At 34.3% G+C, this 14391-nt stretch overlaps 2 protein-coding genes across 2 annotated transcripts in view; one reads left to right on the top strand and one right to left on the bottom strand.

Moving 5' to 3' along the window:
• LOC127725191 (synaptotagmin-C-like) overlaps positions 1-12106 on the bottom strand; it is a 56764-nt gene extending 44658 nt beyond the window's left edge. The window contains exon 1 of the mRNA XM_052232051.1: positions 11886-12106. The gene's annotated coding sequence lies outside the window, so the exon portion shown is untranslated. The remainder of the gene's footprint in view (positions 1-11885) is intronic.
• On the top strand, positions 8800-9972 carry LOC127725933 (uncharacterized protein DDB_G0287625-like). Its single transcript, XM_052233238.1, has one exon. The coding sequence runs from the start codon at positions 8800-8802 to the stop codon at positions 9970-9972; it is 1173 nt and encodes a 390-aa protein (XP_052089198.1).
• Positions 12107-14391: the final 2285 nt, after the last annotated feature.

Below are 14391 nucleotides of genomic sequence, written 5' to 3'. Positions count from 1 at the left end.
CATCCTAAGTCAAGAGCCTGTTGTTCAGTGGTTTTCGTTTGTTGGTGTGGTTCATAGGTGTTTCTCGTTTCTCGTTTTTTATATAGATTAGACCGTTGGTTTTCCTATTTGAATTGTTTTACACTAGTCATTTTGGGGCCCTTTATAGCTTGCTGTTTGGTGTGAGCCAAGGCTCCGTGATGAAGGCCGTACTTTGACCTATAATTGTTAACTTTTTATACATTGTGACTTGGATGGAGAGTTGTCTATAAAACCAGGTAGGTGGCGCATTTTGCCAAGAAACGAGAGATTGTGTTATCACTGTGACACAATGGGCATCGGTGAAGAATGCCACTATATTATGCCATGTAGCTACTTTAATTCTCACACAATTTTGTCGCAAAAAAGAAAACACTGACAAAACTGGAAAGACGAGTTTCTTCAAACAATGTAATTATATTAGAAAAACTATGTAAATTTATTAAGGTCGTCAAAGAGGAGGTAGTTCCTCTTAGATATAAGTTTTTCATCTTGTATCTAACTTCACACATGCATCGCATATTCTTATATTGTTCATATGTATACATGTATATTCTCTGTAACATTGTTTATCAAAATAAAGTATTCAGTCAGTTACTTGTTCTATTTAAAGTTTGTCTTTATTGTCAAATTAGAAAAATAATAATACTGCATTTTTTGTACCGTGACAAGAAACCCGATACTATAGGTTAATATAAAACCTATCACGAAACAATAACGGTTCACGTCAACAATTCTTCTAATTATAATTGCTAGAATTATTTTGCCTTTCCCCTTCTTTCTAATTATTATTCTTCAGTATTAATCGTCACGTAGAACCTCCTAGCTATCAGAATTACTATAGTATTTATCTACATGTGTCAGAATCAATTTGGCATATATGGAAAAATCATCTTGGAATTTCATTTCTACTCAATTAATAAGGTTGTTTCTTGAGAAGGATTGGCCATTGGAATCATACTGAGATCAGTAAATGTGGAAAGGCATAAGACAACAATATATAAAAAAGAAGAAATATTTTCTTTTTAAAACAACCTTTCATCAAATTCCCCATTCATACTTTTACCGTAAGAAAAAAATGCCGTAGTTTGTTAGATATGTCATATTCAACAGTAAAATATGTATTATTAGCTTGAGTCATGTAACATGGAGGATCAACTATTTATTTGATAACGCTTACATAGTTTGTCATAACGGTAGACATGTATGCCATCATGGAGGAGTACCAGCTCTGTATATAAAGAGAACATTTGCTCTACTCATGAAAATATGGTTAGATGTCCAATGGTGGAGGCAGTACCAGCAATGTATATAAAGAGAGCACCTGTTATATACAAAATTATGGTTCCTCTACAAAGGTGATTTAAAGACCAGTTAGATTAGATTAGATAAATGAACCAACAGTCGCAGTCAGCGATACCAACACCAACAGTCGTAGTCAGCGATACCAACACCATCAGTCGTAAGCAGGTATACCAACAGCCACAGTCAGCGATACCAACACCATCAGTCGTAGTCGGCGATACCAACACAAACAGTCACAGTCATCAATAACAACACCATCAGTCACAGTCAGCGATACCAACACCATCAGTCGTAGTCAGATATACCAACACCAACAGTCGTAGTCAGCGATACCAACACCATCAGTCGTAGTCAGCGATACCAACACCATCAGTCGTAGTCAACGATACCAGCACCATCAGTCGTAGTCAGCTATACCAACACCATCAGTCGTAGTCAACTATACCAACACCATGAGTCGTAGTCAGCGATACCAACACCATCAGTCGTAGTCAGCGATACCAACACCATCAGTCGTGATCAGCTATATTAACACCATCAGTCGTAGTCAGCGATACCAACACCATCAGTCGTGATCAGCTATACCAACACCATCAGTCGCAGTCAGCAATACCAACACCCTCAGTCGTGATCAGCTATACCAACACCATCAGTCGTAGTCAGCGATACCAACACCAACAGTCACAGTCAGCGATACCAACACCATCAGTCGTGATCAGCTATACCAACACCATCAGTCGTAGTCAGCGATACCAACACCAACAGTCACAGTCAGCGATACCAACACCATCAGTCGTAGTCAGTCATAGTCAGCGATACCAACACCATCAGTCGTAATCAGCGATAACAACACCATCAGTCACAGTCAGCGATACCAACACCATCAGTCGTGATCAGCGATACCAACACTATCAGTCGTAGTCAGCTATACCAACACCAACAGTCGTAGTCAGCGATACCAACACCATCAGTCGTAATCAGCTATACCAACACCATCAGCCGTAGTCAGCGATACGAACACAAACAGTCACAGTCAGCGTTTCCATCACCATCAGTCGTAGTCAGTCATAGTCAGCGATACCAACACCATCAGTCGTAGTCAGGTATACCAACACCATCAGTCGTAGTCAGCGATACCAACACCATCAGTCGTGATCAGCGATACCAACACCATCAGTCGTAGGCAGATATACCAACACCATCAGTCGTAGTCAGTCATAGTCATCGATATTTGTATAGTCAGTCATAGTCAGCGATATTTGTATAGTCAGTCTTAGTCAACGATATTTGTATGATCGGTCATAGTAGGCAATATTTGTTTAATCAGACAGTCATTGATATTTGTATAATATGCCAAAGTCACCGATATTTATAACATAAATCAGCCCAAGTCATCGACTAGCGAAAGAATTCTCTTGAATATCTTTGAAGACATTAAATGAAAAGTAGTCCTCTTTTATTTATATTTACTTTTTTGTTATCTGATTTTTTTTTAATTTTTCATTGTAAACACAATAATTTGTTATTGTTGGAGACAAAAAGAGGAGATAATTTTCTGTCCATGGAATTGGTGTTTATAACTATATAGTTTATATTTGTAACTTGTTTTCGACAAGTGTAGGTGATATTTTATTTCAAAACCCGTTGAAATGCATAAATATTCTCAAATAGGATTTCACAATTCACAATTAATGACTAAAAGCAGGTTTTATTGCCCCCAATGCATTTAGACAGAAGCTCTCTCTGCATATTACATTAACAACGTCGCTTGCTTCATGGTATAAGACAATTCAATAAGTCCTCTTAAGCAAGATTGATTGTAATGTGATAACGAGATTTTCTGTCTGATAACAAGTTTAAACCTATGCTACTTCTGTCTTCGGCGATTTGTACTTATACATAAGATTTCATACGATTATCCGTAGGCATAAGGAATGATTCGAGTTCTTAACTTCAGACCCATTGTAAAATATTTTTTTAAAAAGTGTTTTTTTTCAGTAATTCATAATTGGCGAAAGTTAAAGTAGACAAATATAGAACGGATTATTGCAATGAAAGGCGTGTTGCTAGACCTTGCTCCTTTGTTATAACTACCATTCCAATTATTTATAGGACAGGAAATAGGTAGGGTGGTCGACATCTAGAGAATAATGAGGCGCTACGAGGGAGTTTTTTGTTTGGGTTTGCTTTGTTTTCTACTTTGAGGGCTTGTTCATGTATGTATTATATTTTATCAATTAATGATCAATATGCTTACTTTTCGTTAAATGTGTAAATGACTGCAATAGGCTATTCCTTATTTTTTCTGTCTTTGTTGAGAGGGGGATATGTCCTTGGTCATTTTCAATAATTTATATATATATATAGAAGCACGTATATGAAAGGCAGAGAATGATTTTACCCACTGTAAAATCACCGTACAATCGAAATCCAACATAATTGTCGCTCGCAAAAAGTATATAAATTACAATTTTAGAGTTGTACAAGTTTTGTATGTGTGATATAAGACAGCAACACAACGCAAAACCAAACGGCATGTTATAATCAACATATGGTCGTATACAACATTAGACACTCGTCAAGCTTAAAATCTCCCCTTTGTCTGTAGAGCTGTTAATAAATTAAACAGAGACCACCTTACACGTCAGGCTTCAAATCGTCATTTAGACTGAAAATTGTTAATAAATTGAACATAGACCACAAAATATGTCGAGCTTCAAATCGCCCCTTAGCCAGGAGAGCTGTTTATGATTTAAACAGAGACCATTAGATATATCAATCTTCAAATCGCTCAAAGACCACCAAATATGTCAATTGCATGCTTCAAATCGCCTCTTAGTCTTACGAGCTGTTATTAGATTAAACAAAGTCTGGAAAACATGTGATGTAATAAAGAAAACGGTCATCATGTTGCCCGGATAATGTGGTCTAGCTATGTTATGTAATAAAGAAAACGGTCATCATGTTGCCCAGATAATGTGGTCTAGCTATGTTATGTGATAAAAAAAACGGTCATCATGTTGCTCGGATAATGCTGCCTAGCCATGTGATGTAATAAAGAAAACGGTCATCATGTTGCCCAGATAATGTGGTCTAGCCATGTGATGTAATAAAGAAACGGTCATCATGTTGCCCAGATAATGTGGTCTAGCCATGTGATGTAATAAAGAAAACGGTCATCATGTTGCCCGGATAATGCTGCCTAGCCATGTGATGTAATAAAGAAAACGGTCATCATGTTGCCCGGATAATGTGGTCTAGCTATGTTATGTAATAAAGAAAACGGTCATCATGTTGCCCGGATAATGTGGTCTAGCTATATGATGTAATAAAGAAAACGGTCACCATGTTGCCTGGATAATGTGGTCTAGCTATGTTATGTAATAAAGAAAAAGGTCATCATGTTGCCCGGATAATGTGGTCTAGCTATGTTATGTAATAAAGAAAACGGTCATCATGTTGCCCGGATAATGCTGCCTAGCCATGTGATGTAATAAAGAAAACGGTCATCATGTTGCCCGGATAATGTGGTCAAGCTATGTTATGTAATACAGAAAACGGTCATCATGTTGCCCGGATAATGTGGTCTAGCTATGTTATGTAATAAAGAAAACGGTCATCATGTTGCCCGGATAATGTGGTCTAGCTATGTTATGTAATAAAGAAAACGGTCATCATGTTGTCCGGATAATGTGGTCTAGCTATGTTATGTAATAAAGAAAACGGTCATCATGTTGCCCGGATAATGCTGCCGAGCCATGTGATGTAATAAAGAAAACGGTCATCATGTTGCCCGGATAATGTGGTCTAGCTATGTTATGTAATAAAGAAAACGGTCATCATGTTGCCCGGATAATGCTGCCTAGCTATGTGATGTAAAATCTGTACCTGAATTACCGGCGAGGATTGGAAATACTGGATAATTGAAGTCGCACGAATATCTTGACGTTAGATTTGAAACCCATGCATGATTTTTTATTTTTTTTTATTTCTTCTTTAAACATTTCTTTGCATCAATACGCACACTTAAACCAGTAAAATATTTGTGTTTCCCTATTGCCGAGACTGAGCAATAAAAATCGGAATCGGGCCATAATAATGTTGCTGGCAGAAATAAGACAACGTGCTGACGCTAGACAATTTCACCTCAGAACTTCAAATTCAGTCCTTGAAACAACGATGGAGGGCAGATTGGATTTGTAAATGACCGCACATGACCAGGTCAATGTGTAGTCACAACGCCCCGTTAACAAATTTCATTACACAAGCCGTTTGCAAGAGAGATTTATGACTACAACGTCAACTGCTTGCTAAGTCACCAGGTGTCAAAGGAGACAAATGCACGCCAAAGTATTTCCAATATATATACTAAATTCAACAAATCATTTTAAGGTTTATAGTTAAAACCTCATTATTGTCAAAAACAAATGCAATTGGCGGCTAGACAGGGGCAATTGGCGGCTAGACAGGGGCAAATTTAGCAGAAACAAAACTCCAAACATCCACAGCAAAACAAGTCGTATTCTCTGTCAATCAAACTGTAGGTTACAAGCAACCAATGCCTCGACAGTGGATACATCCATTTATAAGGAGAATACCAAGGTGTTAGTCTGAACATACTACATCATTTGAACAATAAACATGACGTTATCAATCCAACTTTCGAAATGCAAACTTTATGTAGACAATGAAGTAATGATGGAAATTTATGTTAACATATGTATTTTACAAGTATTGCATATTTGAAAAAGAAATTAAAAAAAGATAAGCTAGTGTTGCGTTTTTAAAGTCCGTCGGTATATATCTGAATGCTGGTTATTTTGATTGATACGAAATATAGCAAAATGACGATCACATGTTGCATGATTCGCGGAATAAAAAATGTGGCCATCATTTGGTTTGAACTCTGATTTTGTATAAATTTAAAATTAAAAAAAATAGCTTTCAGTTCTTATTTATACAGATCTTCGAAATAAAATACCTATGGTTTTAATATTTATAAGAGAGGCAAAGGATACAACAGGGATATTCAAACTCATATGATAAACACAAAACTTCAGCAGAAATTTTGGAACATCATCTCATGAAATCAATTGTACGTCATATTTTATTTCTAAGCAGATAGCTCACAAAATATCTATCTAATTTCAATAATTATTCTACATGTATATTAGAGGAAAATAATGCATCGTTTCTTATTTTCATTAATTATTTATAAAATTATTTTCAATATATAATATCAACTTTTTCAAATTAATTAAATTTGCAACCTTATTAAGTTAACGAACACTTGTAAGATTATATTGTTAATTAATTAAGCTAATAATTCTATTTTTGGGTTGCTTTTACACACTTTGGAAACATATGTCGATACAAGATGATTCGCCTTTCAACCTCAACCAAATTAAATTAGTATCTGTATGAATTAAACACCTTCTGTTAATATATAGAAATAAAAATCATACTGCCTATATATATACTGCTATATGAAGTGTAATAAACAGAAATGTCCACATATTGCCTATTATGTTATACATAAATGTTAATCCTGTCTATGTATAGCTATGTATTGTGGCAATATTGATTGTAGATCAGAGGTGTTTTTTTTGTTTTTTTGTTTTGTTTTTTTTTTTTTTGGGGGGGGGGGGGGGGGGGGGCCTCCATATACAGTTTATGCATAGATTTGTTACAACTCAATCTCCTAACATTGGTGGCCCACCCACAATCAAAACCCTGTCTCTGCATCTGTAAATTGATTGAATACTTAGTATATTGAGGCAGATATTAGAGTTATGTTGCAGAATATTCATCAGTCAAATAGTTAACGACAATAAATAAACTCTACACGACTACTTATACCACTAGAAGCAAGCCAAATCGACTTGTTGCAAAAAAAAAACTAGAATCTATGAAGTGTAGGTTTGTTTGTGTCACCAACCTTTATACTGACGTGTACAAGTCCAAACAATGTTATTAACATGACTGCCGACTTATTCATTTACAAAAATTTACTTCTTGGTCAAAGGTTCTAATCGTTAGACGTATAAATGTAATGCTGTAAATGACAGTTATTCAAATGTCAAGAGGCTGGCACTGCCTATAATCTTGTTTGCATAAATAATATACTTTGCTATGTATAAGGATTCCTAAACTGTATAATCAATAAAAGCTTCGATATACTTCATAGATGTTGGAATTGTAGGCTCACCGGTGAAGCTAAAGTGTTATGGTCTGTGCTAAAGTGCATTTTGATGATTGCAATGCAATAGTACACACATACTCTTTATTTTATAACAATGACAATTTGATTCGTATTAAATAGTTTTTTTGTAAAATCATCTTTACAAAATAACTTATTGCATAATATAGGAAATGCATAAAACCAAGTAATTGCCAAAAGAATTTCATTTTAAGGTTGATGCTACCAAATCAAACCCCCTTTAGATTTACCAGCTATTTCGATATTCGTATTGGTTTTCGATTTTAAACATTTTGGCCTCGTACATCTCCAAAGATACATTAATTGTCGACATGCGCATCTGGTGCAATACGTCGACATGCGCATCTGGTGCAATACGTCGACATGCGCATCTGGTGCAATACAATTGGTACCGTGTACCGTTAATAGTGTCCTAATACAATACATGTACCGTTAATAGTGTCCTAATACAATACATGTACCGTTAATAGTGTCCTAATACAATACATGTACCGTTAATAGTGTCCTAATACAATACATGTACCGTTAATAGTGTCCTAATACAATACATGTACCGTTAATAGTGTCCTAATACAATACATGTACCGTTAATAGTGTCCTAATACAATACATGTACCGTTAATAGTGTCCTAATACAATACATGTACCGTTAATAGTGTCCTAATACAATACATGTACCGTTAATAGTGTCCTAATACAATACATGTACCGTTAATAGTGTCCTAATACAATACATGTACCGTTAATAGTGTCCTAATACAATACATGTACCGTTAATAGTGTCCTAATAATACAATACAAGTACTTAGTCCAGTAAGCCTAAAATAAACTGTACAAACATTCTGTTTTATTTTAGCTATTGCAACACATCTTTTTCTTTTTTTTAACTTTGCGCCATATTCGATTCCTGGTTACTCTTTGCAAGTGCACATCTTGAAAAAGCAGCGCATGAACGGGATAAGTCAAAGCGTCTTTGCTCTTTCGTGTTTTATTGTTTACGGTTTTTCGTGTTTTTATCTGGGGTATAATGTTATCATATATTCAGTGGTGACATCTGTGAATATGAATAGAGGTTGATTATGGAACATAAGTAAAACAGGCAACACTTTAACGACACAAATAACCAAAACATAGTTAACTAAAAGGCAACATAGTCTTTTGTAATAGACAGTTGACATTACAATATGGAAAACTTTACTTCAGTCCTATAGAAACCTATCAAAGTTAAGAATAACAGAAACTATCAGACATCTGCCATGACATCAAATTCTCTGAGTAACAGAAACTGTCAGACATCTGCCATTACATCAAATTCTCTGAGTAACAGAAACTATCAGACATCTGCCATGACATCAAATTCTCTGAGTAACAGAAACTGTCAGACATCTGCCATGACATCAAATTCTCTGAGTAACAGAAACTGTCAGAGATCTGCCATGACATCAAATTCTCTGAGTAACAGAAACTATCAGACATCTGCCATGACATCAAATTCTCTGAGAAACAGAAACTATCAGACATCTGCCGTGACATCAAATTCTCTGAGTAACAGAAACTGTCAGAGATCTGCCATAACATCAAATTCTCTGAGTAACAGAAACTATCAGACATCTGCCATGACATCAAATTCTCTGAGATACAGAAAATATCAGACATCTGCCATGACATCAAATTCTCTGAGTAACAGAAACTGTCAGAGATCTGCCATAACATCAAATTCTCTGAGTAACAGAAACTGTCAGAGATCTGCCATGGCATCAGATTCTCTGAGTAACAGAAACTGTCAGACATCTGCCATTACATCAAATGCTCTGAGTAACAGAAACTATCAGACATCTGCCATGACATCAAATTCTCTGAGTAACAGAAACTGTCAGACATCTGCCATGACATCAAATTCTCTGAGTAACAGAAACTGTCAGAGATCTGCCATGACATCAAATTCTCTGAGTAACAGAAACTATCAGACATCTGCCATGACATCAAATTCTCTGAGAAACAGAAACTATCAGACATCTGCCATGACATCAAATTCTCTGAGTAACAGAAACTGTCAGAGATCTGCCATAACATCAAATTCTCTGGGTAACAGAAACTATCAGACATCTGCCATGACATCAAATTCTCTGAGATACAGAAAATATCAGACATCTGCCATGACATCAAATTCTCTGAGTAACAGAAACTGTCAGAGATCTGCCATAACATCAAATTCTCTGAGTAACAGAAACTGTCAGAGATCTGCCATGGCATCAAATTCTCTGAGTAACAGAAACTGTCAGAGATCTGCCATGACATCAAATTCTCTGAGTAACAGAAACTATCAGACATCTGCTATGACATCAAATTCTCTGAGTGACAGAAACTATCAGACATCTGCCAAAACATCAAATTCTCTGAGTAACAAAAATCAATACGACAGCCACTAACGATGGTCCTGGCATAGGACGCGTACATGTAGAGGACTGTTGTTTTATAACAGAATCTGATTGCAACAAAATATTGGCATATGCCCTCCACCATTTCACCAGATGACAGCAAATATTCGAAGGTAATGCGGACACATTATAAAATTTGAAAGGATTATTTTTACAACGTGCATATTATAACAGTTGTTTTGCCAGTAGTAAGTTTGACACGGAAAATTGTTATTTTTGTTGAAAATAAAAACACGCATGCTGTATTATCATCAATAAATATAGTAAATTAAATATAATGATATGCTCAAATGAAATATTACCGTCCTACACTCAAATATCGGTTACTGCACGAAATATATTTCTATTTCATACAAGAATTCCCAAACAATACTGAAAAGCACACTCTAGTGCAATGATAAGAACAAACTGCACAGGATTTTCCATACTGACAAAAAGAGACATTTATAATTATTTCAAACTATTACCTATCAAATTGGTTTGTATCTCGATAAAAGTACCAGCAAGTTTACAGTAAAATTGTAACCTTATAATTACATGTATCGACTTTTAATCAGGTTGAAACAATTGATTTTTTCTATTTTGTTTTGTTGTGGTCAATCTCTCTTTGGACAGTTCATTGTTGGATGACTAATGGATTTGAGCAATGGTTGTGAAAGACTATCGTAACAATGTTTCTTGAGCGCTCCCTCTATAGAAAATAAACTTATTTTTCTTCCGCACATACTATTTTAGAAAAAAAATAGTCTACAGAGCAATATTTCATATGAATAACGAAAAAGTCAAATTTTGGTATTTCAAGCAACGACAAAATCCCTTCTCGAATTTATCACAATCAACAGAAAAGAAACAACGCTAGTCATAATTGTTGATCTTACTCTGAACGCCAGAGTGAGGCCTTCAACACAGAACAAAAACTGTTAAGGTATCGTAAGACAAATCCGTGTATGTGAAAGGGACATTATTTTTAGTTCACTACGTCTCCTTAGCACCATGTAGAAATATATATTGCATTACCTGAAGATCTGTGAAAGCAGTGAAAGCGCTAGAAAATGTGATGAATTCAAACCGTTATTATCTTTTATTAATTTTCTTATATATATATATATATATATATATATATTGAATGAAAGGATTTCTTGTTTATTATTTTACGATTTACAGATGAAATAAAAAGCTAGGGAGTATAATGAGTTGTAAATCGAAGAGGGTATGTAACAAAATGGTCAGAAAATAAAAATAATGTTTCTCCAACTTTTCATAATCTCTTTATATAAACAACAGAGTAATGTATGTATAAAAAAAATTCTGAACACCGTAAGATGTGATTTATCCACGATAATCTGCTGCCTACATTGGAACCCGATCGTTAATCAAATGTCCCCAGAGGTTTCATTTCCATATAGCGGATTATTTATACGAGTAAACAGAACGCCTACATTTTAAACCTTTGTTTGTAAACACTGCTTAGACAATAGTTTAAATGATAAAAAAATGGATATTATTCATTTAAAACGTCGATAGGTTTTTTCCATTCTTGTAATCAAAACATTAAATCTCATCCTTGTACTAATTCTGTAGTTTACATATAATATCGCATTATTTTTGCCTTAGTATTGTCATTAAAAAACAAATACGGTGATGTCTTAATTTTTCTGCTAATATAGTAGTTGTCTCTATAAAAATCATAATTATGAAGTTGTTTTCAAATTAACATGCTAAAATCGGTTTAAAAATGTCTTTTTATTCATCTTCAGTTGTTCATATAAAACATCTATTAGAACAATGATTTATACAGTAAGACTACATATAAATCCTTGATCTGATACAAATATACATTAATTTACTGAAATCCAACAACAATAAAAACAACATCGAAAGCATTGAAAAAATGAGACCATTACCTGTTTTATTTATTTTCTTTCTACATGATTCCTCTTATCCTCCTTGTTCATTTTCACTTTAATCACGCGTGATTTCACTTTAATCACGTAAGGTAACGTCTCAATATAATAACCTCAACAACTTGTTGCTCGGAATAAAATCCAATAAAATCACTTCGATTTTTTTCTCGTTATAAACAGTAAGAATCTACAGCTTCTCTACATCTGATCAGTGAGTGTCAACTGGCAGACGACACTGAAACGGAACGTGCTAATTGTTTTTTTTTTAATTGTGAATCGCGTCTGCTATTACTAGATCGGTTTTATTATTGTACTATCTTGTCTTTTAGAAGAAAAACTATAACCTGAAATCAATGTATTGTCTATTAACATTAGAATACGTTAATGATGTGTCGCCCTGATGATAACAATGTTATCTGTATCTAAGGTCTCCATTCACCCACGTGTTTATTAACCCATTCATACATTTTTATTAGAAATATTACAAAAAAATGACTATCTTGATATTGAAATCACGTATTTCATCCTTTCTTAATTAAAAAATATTTATTGTTGTCCAAAGAGAAAAATAGGGTCCCTCTTTGTACAGGCGTACATGTAATAAAACCGTAAATGACCCAAGGCAAATATAAAATTTAATATCTATACTAATTTAGTTTTGTATAAGTGGAAACTGTCAAATATCGCCATACATTTTTGTAATTTAGAACTTCAAAGTTATAATTGGAAACCTCGGGGAGATATGTTGTTCAAATTATAGCCGGGTATAATGGCGTTCCGACTATATGGAAATCAAGAAGGAATATTTCGCACCTTAAACTTTTACTTTAGCAGTCCGGCAAGACAGAACAACAAACTCCAAACTAAATGTAATGTAACATACAAACAATAACAATATATATAAGCACAAGCAATTAAAGGATTAAGCAGATTAACAGATGCCAAATAGAAATAACAATATATTAAAAGAGTAATTAGTGTCCGACACGTATATGTAAATTATTGTCCAAACTGTTACAGAGCATAAATAATTAAACGAATAGACTAAATGAAATTCAGTCCTTTGTCCAAGATTATGGCACTTAATCTGTGTTAAACACTTAATTATGTCTAAAGTTACGACAAAGTCCAGAATAATATATGCAAAATATGAAAATAGAGTAGAACACTTGAAATAATAAAATGTTGTACAAAAACTTATTTCGCACTTCACAGTACCAGTAGTCCGGTCATAAAATTATCATGTGTAACACTAATGTTTGTGTGGTCATGATATTAAGTTATGTTTATAAATATGTGGCAGAAAAAGAGAAAAATGTTACACTATTTTAAAAACATGTAAAGTGACTATCGAAAAAAAATTCGAGTTGTCATATTATGTTCATTTTGAATTCCAGGTATTCGATGCAGATATTGAACTGGCTCGCCGTATTGTTTTGGTTTTGTTTTTTTTTAATTCTTAGGCATTGCTTATTACATATCATTGATCTTTTCATGTGAGCACAGATCCCATGTTATATTTTGTTCAATAATCATGAGCAAATTATATGATTCCATATAGAGGTTAATTAGTAGTTATGTTTATAACGAGGTATATGATAATAGGTAAGAGTTTAAATATAGATAAGAAATGGCAATTAGGTAATCTGCTCCTTGATGAAACCAATGGATACAAATATCTCGGAGTTTATGTTACCCGTTCATTGACTTTTGCCTACCATATAAATTGTTACTGAAAAGATAAAACTCAATTATATGCCTTAGTTGCCAAATGAGCACGGATCTTTCAATCGTATATCCTTTTGAGATGCCCTCTGGAACTCGGTAATACGGCCATCTATCGCAAACGGTTGTGCTGTATGGCTGCCGTCGTCAGTTTCAAGCAAACAAATTCTTGAAACTTGGCAATATAAATCGGCGAAATTTATTTTCAGTATTAATATGAATATCCCTAAATCGGCTTTTTTCGTAGATTTAGGTTGGGAACCAATAGATGATTTCCTTGATAGATAAAGGGTGTCTTATTTTACTAGAATTCATGACCTAGATAAGGATAGATTATGTCGAATTATATTTGACGAGCTAATGAGCTTAACGCTGCATCGAGGATGGGGATAATTATCCCGAGTACATGGAAATTTGTTCAATACGGTTGGTCTTAATCATTTTTACAATTCAAATGTTAACCTGAATATTTTCAAAAAGATTTTTGGAAAGTTTATTCGTAAAAGAGAATTTCAAGTTATAAGAAATAAAAGCAGTCTAAATGCGTTCTCCAAATTTAACCTTGTGACTGGTAGACAGCCTTATTTGTCAAACTAGCTCGATTTTAAGTCTACACGGTAAAAATTGTTAGCACGAACAAATTGTTTACCCATGAATCAAGTTTTGTATAGAATGAATATGAGCGAGACTCCCATTTGTCAAATGTGTTTATGCAAATCTGAGGAGTCCGTGGAACACTTCGTACTCGAATGTTCTGAATATACCCTTATACGAAACAAGT

This window comes from Mytilus californianus, unplaced genomic scaffold (assembly GCF_021869535.1).
Source record: "Mytilus californianus isolate M0D057914Y unplaced genomic scaffold, xbMytCali1.0.p SCAF_15, whole genome shotgun sequence".
Taxonomy (NCBI): Eukaryota; Metazoa; Mollusca; class Bivalvia; order Mytilida; family Mytilidae; genus Mytilus; species Mytilus californianus.
The sequence above is the reverse complement of the archived record's forward strand: the minus strand, read 5'-3'. Positions and strand labels throughout refer to the sequence as shown.

Bases quoted from the DNA above. Each gene is read 5' to 3' on its own strand.
- LOC127725933 (XM_052233238.1), top strand. From the start codon at position 8,800: ATGACATCAAATTCTCTGAGTAACAGAAACTGTCAGACATCTGCCATT.